Source organism: Larimichthys crocea, chromosome XIII (assembly GCF_000972845.2).
Source record: "Larimichthys crocea isolate SSNF chromosome XIII, L_crocea_2.0, whole genome shotgun sequence".
In the NCBI taxonomy this organism is placed as follows: Eukaryota; Metazoa; Chordata; class Actinopteri; family Sciaenidae; genus Larimichthys; species Larimichthys crocea.
The window spans coordinates 14,675,585-14,692,788 of record NC_040023.1 but is presented as its reverse complement, the minus strand read 5'-3'; the positions used below and the strand labels follow the sequence as shown (position 1 = coordinate 14,692,788).

The following is a 17,204-nucleotide window of genomic DNA, read 5'->3' as shown; positions in this document are numbered from 1 at the left end:
CTCTCCCCCCCCCCCTCTCTCTCGCTCTTTCACACACACTCACTCTATCTCCCTCTTTCATGCTCTCTCCCTCCCTCTCTCTCTGTCAGTGTCATTCTGTAGTGGAGATGTGGAGTATCTTTCTGTCTCTCTGTTTGTTTTTCCAGCCTAATTCAGCTGAGGAAGGTAAGCACTCAACTTTTACTTCTACGTCTCTTTACATCTGTGATTGCATGTGTGTGTGTGTGTGTGCTTAAGGGTATGTATGGAGAGCGGGATGGATAGAGAGTCCCATCATGTGCTCATAATGAGTCCACAAGTGAAGGATGGTGTGCTTCTGTTATAGCTCTCTAAGAAAGTGGCTCTTAGGGAATGCCGGTCACTTTGACAATGTGTGAAAAGTGTGGCACGCCAGGCCGCGACACCTCCAAAAAGTCTGATCCATTCTCAATTTTTGGGTGTTGCACCTCCAGTTTGGGACCCCCCTGAATAATTATCACCTCTTTTTTTTTATCCCCACTGCTTGCACAGCTCTGTGTGCATTACTTTTCTCTGTGTGTGTGTGTGCAGATGCTTGTGTGTTTGTGTGTGTGCCACTGTGGCAGCGCATCAGATCAGGACTTTGTTGGCATGGAAGTGCCAGGTGCGTGCTGGGGCCTATCAAGCTCCTGCAACAAAGGAATATGGTAATAAGGCAGGAGACAAATGAATAATAAGTTGCATAACCCATTTCTCCTTGGCCATGTATTTAGCGACCCCCACCTCTGGCCCCGCCGTGTCACTCATGATCTCACGGATGTGACAGCCGGAGACCCCTGCCCCCTCTCTAGACTGTTATCAGCGCCCCTTGTCTCCTCAACAAATGTGTCTCCTCTGTTCGTAACTCTGCACACTTTCTCTATATACATGGAAATATTAGATATCTTAAGAAGTGCCAGAGTGATTGGAAAGTCTGATAGTTCAAGTGGGACTTGAGCTATGAAGTGTTCTGTCACCTTTGAGTGGGCAGACTTGAAACGTGACTATTATTTGATGACTCAAATTGCCTTTATATGTGTGTCTGTGTCTGCATCTGAGTGTGTATTCTTATAGGTGCCTGCGTGCTTTGGCGTCTGCCTATACATAGCCCTTGTTGCCTGTGTCCTGTCCCCAACACTTGAGAGGGTTTCAGCCCGTCAGCACGCAATTACTTTCAAAGGATCTGCAAAGAGCTGCACCTGTCCACGCTCATCTCCCATTGGCTTTAGTTTACTGCGAGGTGTATGTCAGTAATGGTCTATAAGAGAGGTAACTTATATGTCAGCCTCGTGCCACATTATTTGAGCTGTGTTTGTAACAGATGGTCTTGGACTAAGATGAGACAGAATGACGGAGAGGAAGAGAGGCTGCACAGTGTTGCTGGCCTACTGACTCGGTTTGTGTAATTGAAATAGAGCTCTGCGTAATACAGTATTAACCCCATAGCATGGACGTCCATATAAATCCACCTAAATTGATACATTTAGTTATGTCACGAAAGGGAGGATTTGGCGTCCTCCTCGGTTTTGGTCGCAGCAGATGACGTGTTTGTCTGAGCTGAGTGGCTATCTGATATGTTTGCTGTCTGTATTTCTACTGTTTATTGTCTGCCTGCTGCCTTTGAAGTATATCTGTGCATACATCCCTAACAATGCCCATTCTTTTCTGCCTTCACACCACAAACCATAAAGTCTTTTTTAGCCTTAATTTCTTGCAGTGAAGAGCATAAAAGCTAGTTTGCCACCTCTTTGCATGCAGACAAGTGTGTGAGTGGCAGGGCTTTTGATTTGTCACTCTCACACGCTGCCTGAGTGTGAGAGTGACTGAGTGTTGATGCGTTCGCCCACATGCATTGTTGATGATGTGAGGTACTGATGTGAGGCCACATGGCCGGCTTCTAAATTGTTGGATCTGTTTTCGAGGATTGCGTGTTCAAGCTGGATTAGTGTACCACGCTGAAAGAGAAACCCGGGCAGGAGGCACACCTGAGGCCCCTCCAGCTCTTCCCGTCATGGATGAGTGGAGCTGCAGTGATGCTCACTGAGCTATGCACATTCAGAAATTAACCTTGTATCATTAGTGGAACTTATGTCATACAACAACAGGCTGCACAAATTGTAGACTTACAGTACACAAATTTATTAAAATGTGAATTTTCTGCATGAAAAGGTTTAACAGATGTTTGCAGTCATGGAAAGTAACTCAAAAGTACTCAAATATTGTACTTAAAGGCCCAGTGTGTAAGATTTGGAAGGCTTTATTTGCAGAATATGACAGAAATGGAATATAATATGCATAACTATGTTTTCATTAGTGTATAATCACCTGAAAATAAGTATTGTTAAGATTTTTGTCACTAGCACGAGTGTTTTACGCTGCAGTTCGGCATGTTGAGCTCCATGTTTCAGACTAAACACCTGCTCTAGATAAGGCCTTTCGTGCACTCTCCTTTATGTTAGTAAGAAGAGGTAAGGTGAGGTGAGGCGAAGTGGTTGCAGTCGGGATACAGCCCAACTGACACTGATATGAATGTTTGGAGGCTTTCAAAAAAAATAATAATAACGACTGATCATAGTATTTTATGCATGAAACAAACAATCTTGACACAGATAAATAAGATTTGTTTTTCTTTAAAAAAATGTGACCAAGATGACAAATGAACTGAATATTTTACAGATGAAAAATAAACCTGTCAGTGCTCTCTGGTGGGCAAACTATGAAATGTAGTTTGGCACTTTTTGTACTGCACTTTTTCTTAGTTATTGGCTGACATATACACTTATAACAATTTATCTGGAATACGCAGATATTGGCTGAAATATCAGAAAGGCAGAAAGGCCAATTTATCTGGAATAAGGTGATATTGGCTGAAATATCAGAAAGGCCAATTTATCATTTTAGCTCTTGTTAAGGATAAAATGTGTATAATTAATAATATATCAGCCACAGGAATCATTTTTTCTGCACATCAGGTACTTTTACTTTAAAACATTGAGTACATTTGCTGCCAATACTTCTGTACATTCACTTAAATGTATTTATTAAGATAGATTTTGACATATGTATCACTCATGATTGAATATTTTTCACATTACTAGTACTTAATATTAATCAAAGGATCTGAGCCACAAAGAAAAACACCAGCCTGTATACACTTTGAGCCATGTTTACATTCTCACTTTCAGGTCGTCTGGGCCATCTTGCCATCAGGCTTTAATTGAGTGTTAATTAGGCTGATTACTATCCTTATTCTGGGTGCAATAAGCCGCTTTTACAGGACATGATAAATTAGAGAACGTGTCATAAGAAAATAAACGGCATGCACGTCACAGTGAGAGAGTACCAGGACGGATGCCACCAATAGCCCTGAGAAGCTTCCTGTTCTTGTCCCTCCTGCCTGCATGTGCACCGAGCTGCAGAAAGAGAAAAGATCACATGCTGGTGGGAAGCGGAGAACGCAGCATCCTTATCATTGACACTACAACACTTAACTGTGACCAAGGCGTTATTTTTAGCCGCGTTTTTGCATGTCATTTTCAGAAGCAACATAATTTTCCGTGGCTGTTGAGAGCTCTGTAATGACATTAGGCCACTTTTCCCTCACATGAATCACATATCTGCCATTTGTGTTATGAGAGGTTGAAGCCCTCAGGCAGCTGCGAGCCAAGACTCTCTGCTTTGAGTCAGTCAGTGTCGCTGCAGATAGAGCCACAGATAAATACGCCTGTGCAGAAAGGCGGCGAATTAGAGCCAAAATGTAACTGAAGGATGAACACGTGGTATGGACTGCTGTGACACGTTGGAATGTAGTATTGCAGTTTTGAGTTTCACATTAAAGCTGCACTTGGCAGTTTGTGCGTTGGCATCGACTGCATAGGGAGGGAGCTGAGTTTGATTGTTGAAGGATTCATAAGTGACACAATGAGATTACGGTAAACTGATCTGGTCGCAGGTTTACATTCCTTCTTTGTGGCTGTGGAGGGTGGAGATGGTGATGACAATTTGTTTGTAGCAGGTTCTGTCTTTGATGGTAGGTCTAGATCCTTTTTTGATGGATGTAGAGTTAAGCAGGGGGATTTATGGCTACCAGCATTTATTAGGTCATTAAATGATGTCATGGAAGCAAATCCAAGCCTTTGTAAGCCTAAAACACACACCCAAAATGAATTGAAACTGTTTTTAAATCCTCTTATCTGAAGAGGAGAAGGAATACCTGCATGGGTTAAACAAACTGTTTGACATTTTGGAATAATATGCTGAATATGAAGCCAGGAGATATTATCTTAGCTTAGTATAAAGGCTGGAAACATTATGAAACAGCTGGCCTGGCGCTGTAACAAAATCCACTTACCAGCACCTTTAAAGCTCACTAATTAACATGTTGTATCTCCATTTGATATTCACGCCCACTGCACGTCGCGATTCGTCCGGCGTTTGGAGGTGGGGGTGTGAAAATAAGCTACGTTTGAACTTTTTTGTCACTTTTCGTGTTTACAACCGGCTGCAACACGATAAATGCCTTCCAGAGGAGACTGTCTCCAAATGTCTGTCTGTTATTTTTGTATTCTCCATATTCAAACTACTCTATATAACAGCTCCCCTCTCTCTATGACAACCGACCTTTAACTCTGCGTTTGAGTGTAGCCGATTGGAACAAGGAGTTCAGACAGCACGTCATATGAAATAGTTTTCTAGCATAAGTGTTGTATTTTTCCAAAACGTTGAACCATATTCCTTTAAAATTGACTTAACCACAATCCCCCCGGTGATGAGCTAACCAGTCTTATCTTTGCAAAAGTCTTGTAATCAAGAAAAGCAATCCGTTTTTCGGGAAATGTCCTCCTACCTGTGCCTGTTGCTGCCTGTTCAGCGACTTATTGCAGACTCTGCTCTGTCATCTAACCTGGCTTAAGTGCTGTTTGTTGCAGCTGCACTTTCATTCGGCTTAACCGCCAGAGAATTTTTTGATAACTCCCCTTGACATGTGCATGCTTATTTCTGGAATCGCGTTAATCCCCCTCCTTCCTCCCTCCTTCCATCCTCCCCCCCGGCTCCCTCTCCGTCTTGGCGTATCACTCTCTCGCTGTGGTTGTTTGTAATGATGGTTTGGTGTAGGCCATGTCCTTGACTGACTGTCTGTGGGTGAGAGCATCTGGAGCGTATAAAGAATGGGTGGAGAAGGGTGGATGAGTGGACAAAAGACAAAATACAACCTGACCACTGCCGAGAACGCTTGGAGGCACTGTGGGGATTTTTCTTGTGAAAATGTGTGTGTGTTTCCCGAAACTTGCTGTTACCTGTGAGCTCTGTGTGCAGGTGCATTCACTTTACTGGTGTTAAGACATAATACATGCTCCCACCTTCACACCTCTCTCTCGAACTATGTTAATATTAACACAGAAATCCTTTGCTTTAATAGGGGCTCTATTGCCTGGAAAGTGCGTGGTAAAGTAGCATACATCTGCCATCAAAGAGGCGTGACATGAACAACGGCACTACACTTAGCGCCGGAGAGTGTCGGTGCATGCATGGCCACACAGAAAGGCAAAGTGTTGAGAAATGGATGGAGAGAGCGGAGAGAGAGGGTCACTCGGCTGAAGGGAACGCTCGAGTGGCGGAGGGGACGGTCATGAACTAATGCAGGTCACCTCTGCACAACAGAAAAGAGCGTTCACACCCACACCACACACAGCAAGAGTGGAGGAAAAGAGTGAAAGAAGCACATTTATATGCACAAACACAATCCTATCCTCCTCTACTCGTTCCTGCACCATAACCCTGCCTTTTTCATTCCATTGTCTCGATCGAAGCTCTTCCCAAACAAACAAGCAGATCTGACATCAATAATGGAGCGCGGTGTATCTCCTTATTTAACGTACAGAGATGCCTACTCTGCTGTCACTTTTTAGATGAATAATACACACACGCAGAGAGAGGTGGAGAGATGAAAGGGACAAGGGACAGCGTGGAGGCAGAAAAAAGGGGGAAAGGTATCAAATAGAGTGAATAAAAGACCAGAGAGGAGCGGGAAGACGTGGGAGACGCTGTGCATTAACACAGCACTCAGGTTCAGATTGCAGACTCAGCACTTCTTCAAACTGTCAGGGACAAACTTTGAGTGTCTCGGCCCTCAGATGGACCAATAACTATAACTGAAAGTTAAATAAAGGAGCTTTTACTGCTGAGAGGACCTGCCAGCAGATGTCCCTCTCTTTTGTTCAACTTTGTCTCGCACACACACACACACACACACACACACATAAGATCCAGTCAGGATGCCTCAACTCAAGATAATCCTTGAAAGGTGTGTGTAAGACGGCACTCAACGCTTATCTTAGGATGCCGTGTTGAATTATTCAAGATGCTAATGTCACGCAATGAGACATGCATGAAGCTCTTTGAACACTACTCCATGTAATCCTCATGTACAGGTTTGTCGCTTCGAGAGAGCCGGGGCCAACGTGAGGACCTGTGGTCCCGCGGGCCACACGACAAGAAGCTAAATAGCAGAGGCATAAATATTCATGTCAAAATAGTTGGCTATATATTATTTATGCATGACTCTGCCCCGAAGCAGAGGGTTAATTGAATTTGGGATGACACATTTGCAGCACGTGTGTGTGTGTGTGTGTGTGTGTGTGTGTATGTGTGCGTGGTCTCATCTGATATAAATAGGATGGTGCTTAATGAGGTCAGAATATATATATGTGAATGTGTGCGCTTCATGCGTGACATGTTTATCCATATAACCATTACGTACAATCATTTATTATGTTCACAAACAAAGGATGATGATGACCAGAGACATTTTGTCCACCCCCGTTCATATTCATAAAGGTGGGCTGAATAACAGAAACACCTCTCTCTCAAACTACATCCTCCAACATGACCACGAAGTCTCAAAGAAGATAGGAGTTAATGCATGACTGTTGTATTAGACTTCATTAGTTTATGTATGCATAATAACCTGTTCAATGAGCGTATAACCTCCACAGATGCATCAACTAAAGCAGGAAAGTTGTGTCACTAATGGAAATCATCATTCTTCTGAAAGGCTTTAGACGTCCTGGCCTTGTGGATTTAGTCTTCTCCCCGTAGCTGATTTTATCCTGATCAGCCGCCAAGCTGTCCAGACATACGCCGCACCGAAATACTATTTATTCTGATGCCTGTGGCTGCATGTAATCCTTCGCTGTCACAGTCCATTTGTTTTTTTCTTCTCTTGATACAATTCATATCGCTCCAAATCCTGGAGGACTTCCATGGAAAATGTGTGAATTTTGTAAGATTGACATAAAGACAAGTGGGTGAAAACAGATAGACAGACTGGAAGGCAGGGGAGGCTTTTAAAAACAAGAAGAAAAAACACACGCACACACAGGAGGGAAATGAAGGATTGGAGAACAGATTTGCTGGGTCTCCATCTGTGAGTATAATCCTAAAAAAAAAAAAGATCTGTTTCCAGCACAGTCAGAGAACAGAGAGGTGGGGGTGAGTTTATGTCATAAGCCACAAGTGATATCACTTTTCTTATTTGATTTATTAAGGAGGAGACGGGAGGGCAGAGTGTGTGCACAAGCTTGTACACCTGAGAAACAGAAATTGAGCTATCACAGTGGGTTGCTGGGGTTTTGGCGAGACAGTGTACCTTTTCAAATCTCATCCTGTGCGTGTGTGATAATATATTTCTGTTGCTCTTTGTCTGGTTGTCGGAGAGAGGAAACTAGAGCTCTCTGATGAACGACTGTGTGACGTGAAATGGAAATGGAAAAAATAAAAACTGTACGGCAGCTATGAGAAGAATTATTTTGTAAACGGAGGCTACTTCCTTTCACATCGTTCTGTGTGTGTCTACAGCCCTTTATGTGTTGCTCTTGACAAAATCAGGCACACTGTGTTTTTCTCCATTAACTCCATCTGTGCGAGTATCCTAAACCTGACTTCTGATGGGATTTTTTTTTTTTTTTTGCCACCTCTGTGTGCATGACAATCTTTGGCCTGCGCTCAATCGGCGTCTCCTCAACAGAACGGAGCGCACACTGTGCCAGACTGAAAAAACGGCAGCCACCACGGTTTTGGAATACTAATGGAAAATTCAAGGGCTTCAGTTCTGTGTGGGAAGCTGCCATGTGTCAGCACGCAGCACTCAGCATTAAAGTCACTTTGTGTGTGTGTGTGTGTGTGTGTGTGTGTCTGTGTGTGTGATTTCTTTGCCAGCTTGCTTTTTAAAGCACTTAAACCTTAAATGCATATTATGGGAAAAGTCATATGCTATTCTCGTGCTTTCACTCTAAATCATTGAAAATGAGTAAATGTCTGAAACAAAATGGAAACCAATGCTGAACATATCGTCCCCTGTGGAATAACGAAGGTTCCCTTTGGACCACACTGTTAGACGCATCAGTTTGCAAAGTTACAACAAAAGCTGACAGTAAATGTTTTGGCCTTTTAAAGTTGGAAAATGTGACCTTTAATCACAGTGCCTCATCAGGTCAATCAGTTTTAATTTTTTAAGCACCAGAACTTTGTGCCAAAATGCATCATCACTCAGAATCAGTTATTCGGTTTGACAGATGCACACAGCTGGAGCCCTCCGTGATTTTATTGCATGAGGGAGAAAAATCAAAGAGAAATGCGGACTAAATCTGGACCTGTTCCACCAACAGTAGACGGGCTTCCAACTACTTGTGGTATTTAACAAAGGGATGAAAGACTGATTGTAAAAGCTCCTTCTTCACAAAGTTCACTGGAACAGATCCATTTTTTTTTTTTTAGCTCTCGATAAATCTGTGATCAAGCCTCGTGATTGCAAATCCTGTCTCACAGTCACTTCTCTCTTTCAGGACTCTTTTCCGCAGCAATCGATAGTAGTTCAACTCGTTTGTCTGTTTTCTCATACCTTATCTTTGTCTCTTGTTTCCTCACTTGTCAGTGATGCTGCTGGACACAACAGAGTCTACCTCAGAGCTGGGCTGGACCACCTATCCAGACACAGGGGTAAGCAAGGCGCTCTCGCTGTCAATGTGTTTTCCAGCTGTTGCCGTATTAAAGTGGTCATGTTGGGAGGCCAATCAAATGTGTTGCGCACATGCTACACATGGTTATGTGTGGTTAAGTGTAAGGTTATAATCACGTTGTTTGTTTGGTTTCATGGTGGGATTACACATGTGAATACATAACATTTTTTTTAATAGAAACCATCCTGTTACAGGTTAAAGCTGGTGTAGGTAACTTATAGTGAGGAAAGCATTCAAATATAAGCATATAAGCATAAAATACAAATGGTTCTCCATGGTACAGGGCTGCAAGTTTATTTTCATTTATTTTCTTGATTAATCGTTTGTATGTTCTGTAAGATGTCAGAAAATATTAAGAAATGCTCATGGAAATTCAAATTAGTTTTACAAAATCCCAAGATGTTACTGTCTTACTTGTCTTACTGTAATATAAGACATGGAAAAGCAGCAATATGACACTGCTGGAACCAAATGCTTTGACATCTTTACTTGAGAAATAACAATGATCAAAGTAATTGCTCCACTAAAAGTAACATTAAAAGGGTTTTAGTAGAAATTTGATAAGATTACTATTTATTACAGTAGGTTATCATGGTTATAGGTCATTTATGTAAATATTATTAATTACAAGTTCTGTATATATAGAAACAAAAAGACTTGTAGATGAAGAGTCATGATTTCTGTGTTTCTAAAATGATTATAATTGACCCTAAGATTGATATTAAAACATAAATATAAAATGTTGCTATGTGTCATCAAAAAACACAAACCCATTTACCGTGCCTACAGATTTCTGTACTCTGCTCTCTAGACATGTTATTTTGTCTCTCTCTCTCTCTCTCACACACACACACACACACACACACACACACACACACACATTTCTCACCATGTTTCCTTATCTCTAGCACATACACACACACACAAGCTCTGCAGCATACATCTTCTGCCCACTTTGCTGCAGACAATTGCACATTATACAGAAAGATACAGATTAGGAATAAGGTTATATATTATTGAGTTAAGAATCTCAGACATCTGAATTTGATTTGTGGAGCTTTTGGCAGCCTCAGACGAGATAAATAAACAAGGTCTCTCCTCGCCTTTAAGACAACCTTGAGGGCTAAAATGCTTCTTTCCGTGTCACTTCATCTGCGAGTAGACTGCAGTGATTGAACCACCAATATCTCATTCTTCAACCGCTTTTTATTTAAGGTGGTTACATCGCCTTGAGCTGTGTATGTGGGGTGTGGTGGGTTTATGTGTGTGTACTTGCGTGACTGTGTTAGGGTCAAATCCCTGGTCAGATAAATTCATTCATCTGTGAGTGATTGTGGCTCAGTTCTAATATGGCTCATAATTACATTGTCGGCATCGTTGAGATAATCAGTCAAAGCACATTCATGAAACTGTAGGACAGTTCTTGAGCTTGTTACTGTGGAGGAAATTCCTACGGCAATTACTCCACCAGCGCAGAACAATATTATTCTTTAGACTCTATCCTTACATGGACAATATGTGCAAACCATCTAAATATAGATGATCATATAGCGACATAAATTGATCTTAACGCTACAGTTATATGTTCTAGTTTTGGCAAACAAGTGAGACGACGATTAAGACCTCAAAAAAGCACCAAATGAAAATGCAGTAGCCTCTAACCAACATCTGGTAAGCATACACACTCACATCCAAGCCTTTTATCTCACCTTACACCAAACTTTAGCTCAACGCGCTGTCATTATCACCCCAGTCAGGCCTCCAGTGTTGGGCCATAATTATACATGATGTTTGATTAATTAGAGCCTCATGTGTGTTAGGAATTTGCGAACCATGATGACTGCTGCTGCTAATAGGACACCATCCATTTTTATTGTGTATATATGTGTGTGTGTGTGTGTGTGTGTGTTTTTCTTTATGGTCCCTGGATGAGAAGTGCTTCTGAGATGGAGATATGGTTATTTGACCCGGGGCATCAAGCTGAGAGAAGTAGAAAGACAGACCAAGAGAGAGAGAGAGAGAAAGAGTGTGTGTTCTTTTTTTAACCCTTTCCTCACTTTTCTCCTCACATCCCATCTTTTCTTTCGCCTCAGGGTCCGTTGATATTCTTTACTGCGCTTTGTCTTCCTGCTTCTTTTTGCTCACTTACCGTCTTTCCATTCTTTTAATGTACTGACAAGCAGCTCCTCTGCTTCTTTGTCTCTGCCTCTCTCTTTCTCTCTCTGTCTCTTTTTTTAATCTTTCCTCCCCGTGCCCTTCACAAGTCCCAGAGCCACTGGGTCTCTGCTGCTTCATATTCTTCCTTTTATCCCCCGACTCAATCTCCACTCTGCCCCCTATTTCCCTTCAGTGTCAAACTAGCAGACTCTCAACTTCCCACTGTAGTCTTTGCTTTTCTTTCCCCTTGTTCCACTCGCCATTCTTCCATTGTGTGTTTGCTTTGTGTGTGTGTGTGTGTGTGTGCACATGCATATGTCTTGGGGTGTCTGTGCGTGCTTTTCTCTGCATTTTCAGGTTTTTGTGTGCGTTGTGTCCGAGGTCCTGCCCCTCCCTGCCCTCTGTCACTGGAGAGATTGCTCTCTGGCTCTCTGGCATTTCGGTTCAAATTAAATCACGAAGATGAGCCTATTTTTTTTTTTCTTTCTTTCCTTCCAACGCTTACATCCACCACCCCCTCCTCCCCAATCTGCCCCGTTTTTCTTTCTTTCTTCATAAGGGAGGGAAAAAACGAGACGGGGAGACATAGTGAAGGGAGCAGGAGGGGAGAGGAGAGGAGGTGGGGTTTTGGGTTTGGGGTCAGAAAACAAATGAAAGCCGGGTTTTTTTTTCACAAATGTACAGAAGCAAACTGCACGCAATGGCACACACGGATCCCAGCGGCTACTTTCCGTACACCTCCTCACTTTTCTCACCCAACTGCATCTGTCCATGTGCTCTCCGTTGTCCGCTCCATCAGATCCCCCTCATTCTCACGTCTGACAGAGAGTGAATCACTGCACCTCCGACTCTTTCTATCTGCTCGCTGATCTTATCATTATTCCAGTCTGACCAAATATGAATGCACTCCCTCGTGTGTGATGCTACAAAGATTTTTGTTCGTACTCGCTGTTGGAACCACACAGAGAAACTGACATAAGCATGCAGAGATACACTAACATACAGAAACTCACACATACACGCCAAATGCACCCTGATAGGGTATCAGGACCTTTTGTCCTCTCCCTATTGTTGCAGGGAGAATAATGATGATGAGACCTAATACATAATTCCTCTGTGTTACAGCAGAAAAGGCCCTGCTTGTCACTCAGGGCTACACAGGCTTAAAGCAGAGGCTTTTCATCCTTGGAGGCTGCGTACTGTATAATTGGTGAAACTAAGCCGTCTACCTACATTTACATTTTGACTCGGGTGACAGTGCCGAGCTTGTTTTTCTCCATGAAGGTAGCGCTCATGTCCAAATCCATTTGTGCCTCTACAAGGATTCAGATTTCCTAAAATATGACAAAATCTGCTCGTTTTATGACACGACAGCTGCTACAAGTCAGACACACAAGTGTCCACCACCTGTCACACGAGAACAATGATACACATGCGAGTGCAAAACCGAGAGAAACACTAACCACATGCCACGTAAAACTAAATCATTGTTATTATGTTATTATACTGTTTAACACTAAAATGCCACATCATCTTTCAGTTTGTCTTTTCTACTTCCTGAACTCACTTCCTTTCTTGCTTCCTGTCTTGTCCAGCCAAACATGTTTGATTTTATGTGCCAAGATTTTGGAATACACGTCCACCTCCATCTCCATACAGTGGAATGGATGAATTTGACATCAGCGTGTCTTTTCAGAGGCACTTTGTTGCTACTGTTTCAGGATTCCTAAAAACCATCTACATTGTGTTTTGTGTCTTATCCTTAGAAATCAGGACACATTTTCAAGACGTTTTTCAGTCTGTTGGTCAGTCGGTCAACTAGTTTGGTCCAGGCTGAAGTATGTCAACAACAGTCGGGTGGATTGCCATTAAATTTTCATACAGATATTCATGGTCGTGGATGAATCCTAATCATTTTGGCAATACTCTAACTTCTACGCCACCATCAGTAGAACAGAACAGAGTTTTCACTTACCATGTGAAAAATCTCAACATCTACTTAAAGGATTGGGATGGATTGTAGTATTTAGCATAGAGGACTATGTACCCCAATAACCTAAGATGACATGAGGTTGACATTAGTAGCTTTGAGTGAAATGTTTTGACGATTGGATGTAGAGATAACCATGAACTGTGATACAGACATTCACGTTCCCTTCAGGACAAACTGTAAGAACCTGACACTCCCTCAGCTGTTTATCTAGCAAGATCACCCAGTTATGACGTTACTTTGAATTTAGTTAGCAAACATTGGCACACTAACAAGCTAAGACTGTGAATATGATTAACACATAAGTTGGCATAACATCAGCATGTTGCCAATGTCAATATATGAGCATGCTGATGCTGGCCAGCTGGAAGTGCAGCCTCACGGAGCCACTGACGTGTTGACTCTTGCACCATAAACAAGACTACAATAGACTCTATTGTATTAGGAAATATCTCCCCATGTGTATATTTTTTTAATTAGCTTTTGGATCACTACAGTTTTGTCTGTCACGTGTGAGATGTGTTATGTTCTAAATTAATGGCTCAAGAGGTTTAATTAAGTCCTGGTTTTATAATTATTGATTACTTTTTTAGAGAGTGGAAAGTCTATTGTGGATGACAGGAACATAGAGATGACCTACATAAGTGGGAACAGCTTTTTTCATCATTCAATACCTGTGTGTGTGTTACATTGGGACAAAACAAATACTTTATTATACTTATCTCACTAAGGATGAAGATGTCAAACAAGATGTGTGTGATGTTAGCAAAGGACAGGACTCACATATCAACAACACCGGAAATCTTCTCAATATTTATCTAAACTCTCTTTTAAAATATAAGGACGATTCATCACTGTAGACACACCATAAACAGAGCAGACTTTTTATAGTTTATACAGGGTGATACCAGAGACCCCTGCTGAAGATCCCCTTTCTTTTTTTACAAGCTGAGTTTACATAAGCTCATAATGTTGTTTCTGTCTGTCTCAGTGGGACGAGGTCAGTGTCCTAGACGACCGGGGTAAACTCATACGAACCTTCGAGGTCTGCAATGTCAACCAAAATCCCCGTCTGCAAGACAACTGGCTGGCTACGCCCTTCCTCTACCGCCACTCTGCTCCAAGGGTGTTTGTCACGTTGCGTTTCTCGGTGCGTGACTGTGCCAGCCTGCGTTCACCGTCACCCACCTGCCGAGAGACACTCACCCTGTTCTACAAGCAGGCTGACACCCAGAGAGAGCTCGAGAGAACCTGGGTAGCTGAGGTGAGACAAAACACTGCATGTGCTACATATCAATTACCATGCAATTAACATATTTTTGCATTTACACAGAAAATATCCTTTTTACATTGATATTAGGAGTGTGTTACACTTTTCACGTTTTCCAAAACGCTTTGTGCAAAACCCACTCTAGTTTGAATCCAAAATACTACAATACAACAGAAATTAACACCTAAATTACACTTTTATCTGTTGTTAAGCATGGGGCATCTGGGCTCAGTGATCCAATAGACATTGCTCCAGCTCTTTAGTTATACAGCAAGTGTTTAAAACATGTAGCACCACACAAACTAGTTCTTGAAAGAGATGTAGGTGTTATTTAAGCAATAACACCTAAATGGTTGGACTCAGTATCAGCACGGCTGTGCAACCTGGAGTGTGACAATTCTACTAAGTGGCATTTATTGGTTTACATTAATAATTGACAACAGATTATGATTTGTTTAATCACCACAAACAGTTCTGCACCTGGAGCAACACGACTATAAATCTTCATGTTACCGCAGCCCATTCAACGTGAATATATTTGAGACTTTGCCAAGTGGGAAGGCAATTCAAAGCCCATTGTTTTTCATAGTTTGTTTTTGCTCTTCTCTAATTTATCTCATGTCATATGAGCACACCTGGAGGTTTGCGCTGAAATAACCAGGCTTCTTTCCTTCCCTTTGTCCTCTTCTGACGATTATCTGACCAGCCACATGGGGAACTGTAATGATTTTAAACTAGATTTCACCGGAATAAGACAATATAATCTACCTTAAATTACAACTCATTATGCTCATATCACCAGACTAAATAACTAAAATACATTGGTTTGGTTAGCAGCAGTAATTAGATATTTCCTTTAAAGATATTCCTATATACACTAAACTCTGAAAGAAATATGTCTCCTTGTATATATTCCTATTACTCCTTGTTGTGCATATATAAACAAACAAGTAATACCTAAAACATATTGAGTAAATATACACATTCAAGTTAAATATATATTATTTGGTGCCATGAAACTTATTTTTGGCAGTTATGTTAAGTGAGATGCTACAGTTGGATTTACTGCAGTCTAAATCAGCCATGCTGAAGACATTTCTTAAGTTTTACCAGTACAGCTCAGCGTCCTCATGGACACAGATGAAGGCTCTGAAGGTGCACCACCTTTGTTTGTTCATCGCTGCTTTAGGCGAACAACCTTCAAACACAATCATTAAGCACAGTAAAATGCAATTTTCATTGATGTTCCGCCCATGTTACACCAAAACAGCAAAACCGCTCATCATCTTGTGACAACGAGTAATTGTATAATCATCCTGATTATCGTTGTGCTTGCCAAGAAAAACCGTTGAGATTGACGGCCTCCTTTGACCACACTGGTGTGAAGTACATACTTGTTGAGGACTGGTGGTTTACAAGATGCAAAAATGTGCCACCGTGGTCTTCAGAAATGTCACTTCACTTCCCACTAATTACATCTTTAAGGCATAAAATTTATGACAGTGACCATTTGACACTCATTGCAGGAAAACAAGATAAATTGTCATGTGAAGCAGTGTTTTTTTTTTAGTTTGACTAAACGCTGAGTGACACTGACTGTCCAAAGAGGTTTTATTTATTTACGCATTTCGTTTTAATTTTCTCTTTTTTTTTTCTGGGACGTTTTGAACTACTGAGTCTGAATTCCCTGAGCTACATGTGCAGTTGCTGTCACAATGGGGGGAGATGCAGTATTTGTATAGATGAATGCATTTCTCCTTAGGGAAGTGAGTTGCTTTTTAAAAATGCAAATCAAAGCCTGATGAGGAATCAGAGGAGAGGCACAGAAGAGCAGGAAGCACTGCAGCGCTGAAAGTCTTTGCAGGGACTTGAGCACGAACCCCCCACTGGGACCCGCATATATCTAAGTCAACGTTTACTTTTCTCACTAACTACTTCATATTATACATGTGCCTGGGAAAAACACAGCAAAACTCAGAGCCAGTTTTTCATCTCATCATTTTCCCTCTCATTTTGCTTTTTGCTTTTGATTTATGTGTTCAATCCTTGTTCATCAGTCATCCAGCTTATTTTAAGGTCCATAATTTTCCTCTTGTTTACTTCTTTCCTTCCTGTCAACCACACATTTTCTCCATGCTATTTTGTGTTCTCTTGACCGCTCATTATCTTTCCCTCTTCTGCCTGCTGTCCACTCCGCAGCCATCCACCGGAGAGAAAGAAACCAGGGAGGGTTGGGTGAAGATCGACACCATCGCAGCTGATAAGAGTTTCTCCAAAGTGGAGCCCAGTTCACCTCACCAGTATCAACCCAACAGATACAACCGAATCAACATCAAGACACGCAGCTTTGCACCTCTCACACGAAATGGGTAATCATCACGTTGCTGCTCATGTTTTACTAACATCATTACTGAATGATTTACATCTTAACATGTGGCCCTTTTTTCAGATTTGTCCTGGCCATCGTCGACAGTGGAGCCTGTGTTTCCCTCATGGGTGTGTCTATCTTCTACCGCCGCTGTCCGGCCACCAGTCTCTACTTGGCTTCCTACCCGGCGACTCCCTCAGGGGCAGAACCGACCGCCTTAGTTCCTGTGAGCGGGACATGTGTCCCCCACAGTAAAGCACAAGGTGGCACGCCCCCTCGTATGCACTGCAATGCTGAAGGGGAGTGGATGGTTCCTGTCGGAGGATGTGTCTGCGATGAAGGCTATGAGCCCAACCTCAATGGATCTGCCTGCTTAGGTAAGTCAGAGGAAAACTGAACAGCACG

At 42.1% G+C, this 17,204-nt stretch overlaps 1 protein-coding gene across 1 annotated transcript in view; it reads left to right on the top strand.

Moving 5' to 3' along the window:
- The first annotated feature begins 32 nt into the window (after positions 1-32).
- ephb6 (eph receptor B6) overlaps positions 33-17,204 on the top strand; it is a 35,436-nt gene continuing 18,264 nt past the window's right edge. The window contains exons 1-5 of the mRNA XM_027286476.1: positions 33-165; positions 8,930-8,994; positions 14,153-14,425; positions 16,631-16,800; positions 16,881-17,176. Coding sequence (XP_027142277.1) covers positions 60-165; positions 8,930-8,994; positions 14,153-14,425; positions 16,631-16,800; positions 16,881-17,176 — 910 coding nt within the window. The 5' untranslated portion in view covers positions 33-59. The remainder of the gene's footprint in view (positions 166-8,929; positions 8,995-14,152; positions 14,426-16,630; positions 16,801-16,880; positions 17,177-17,204) is intronic.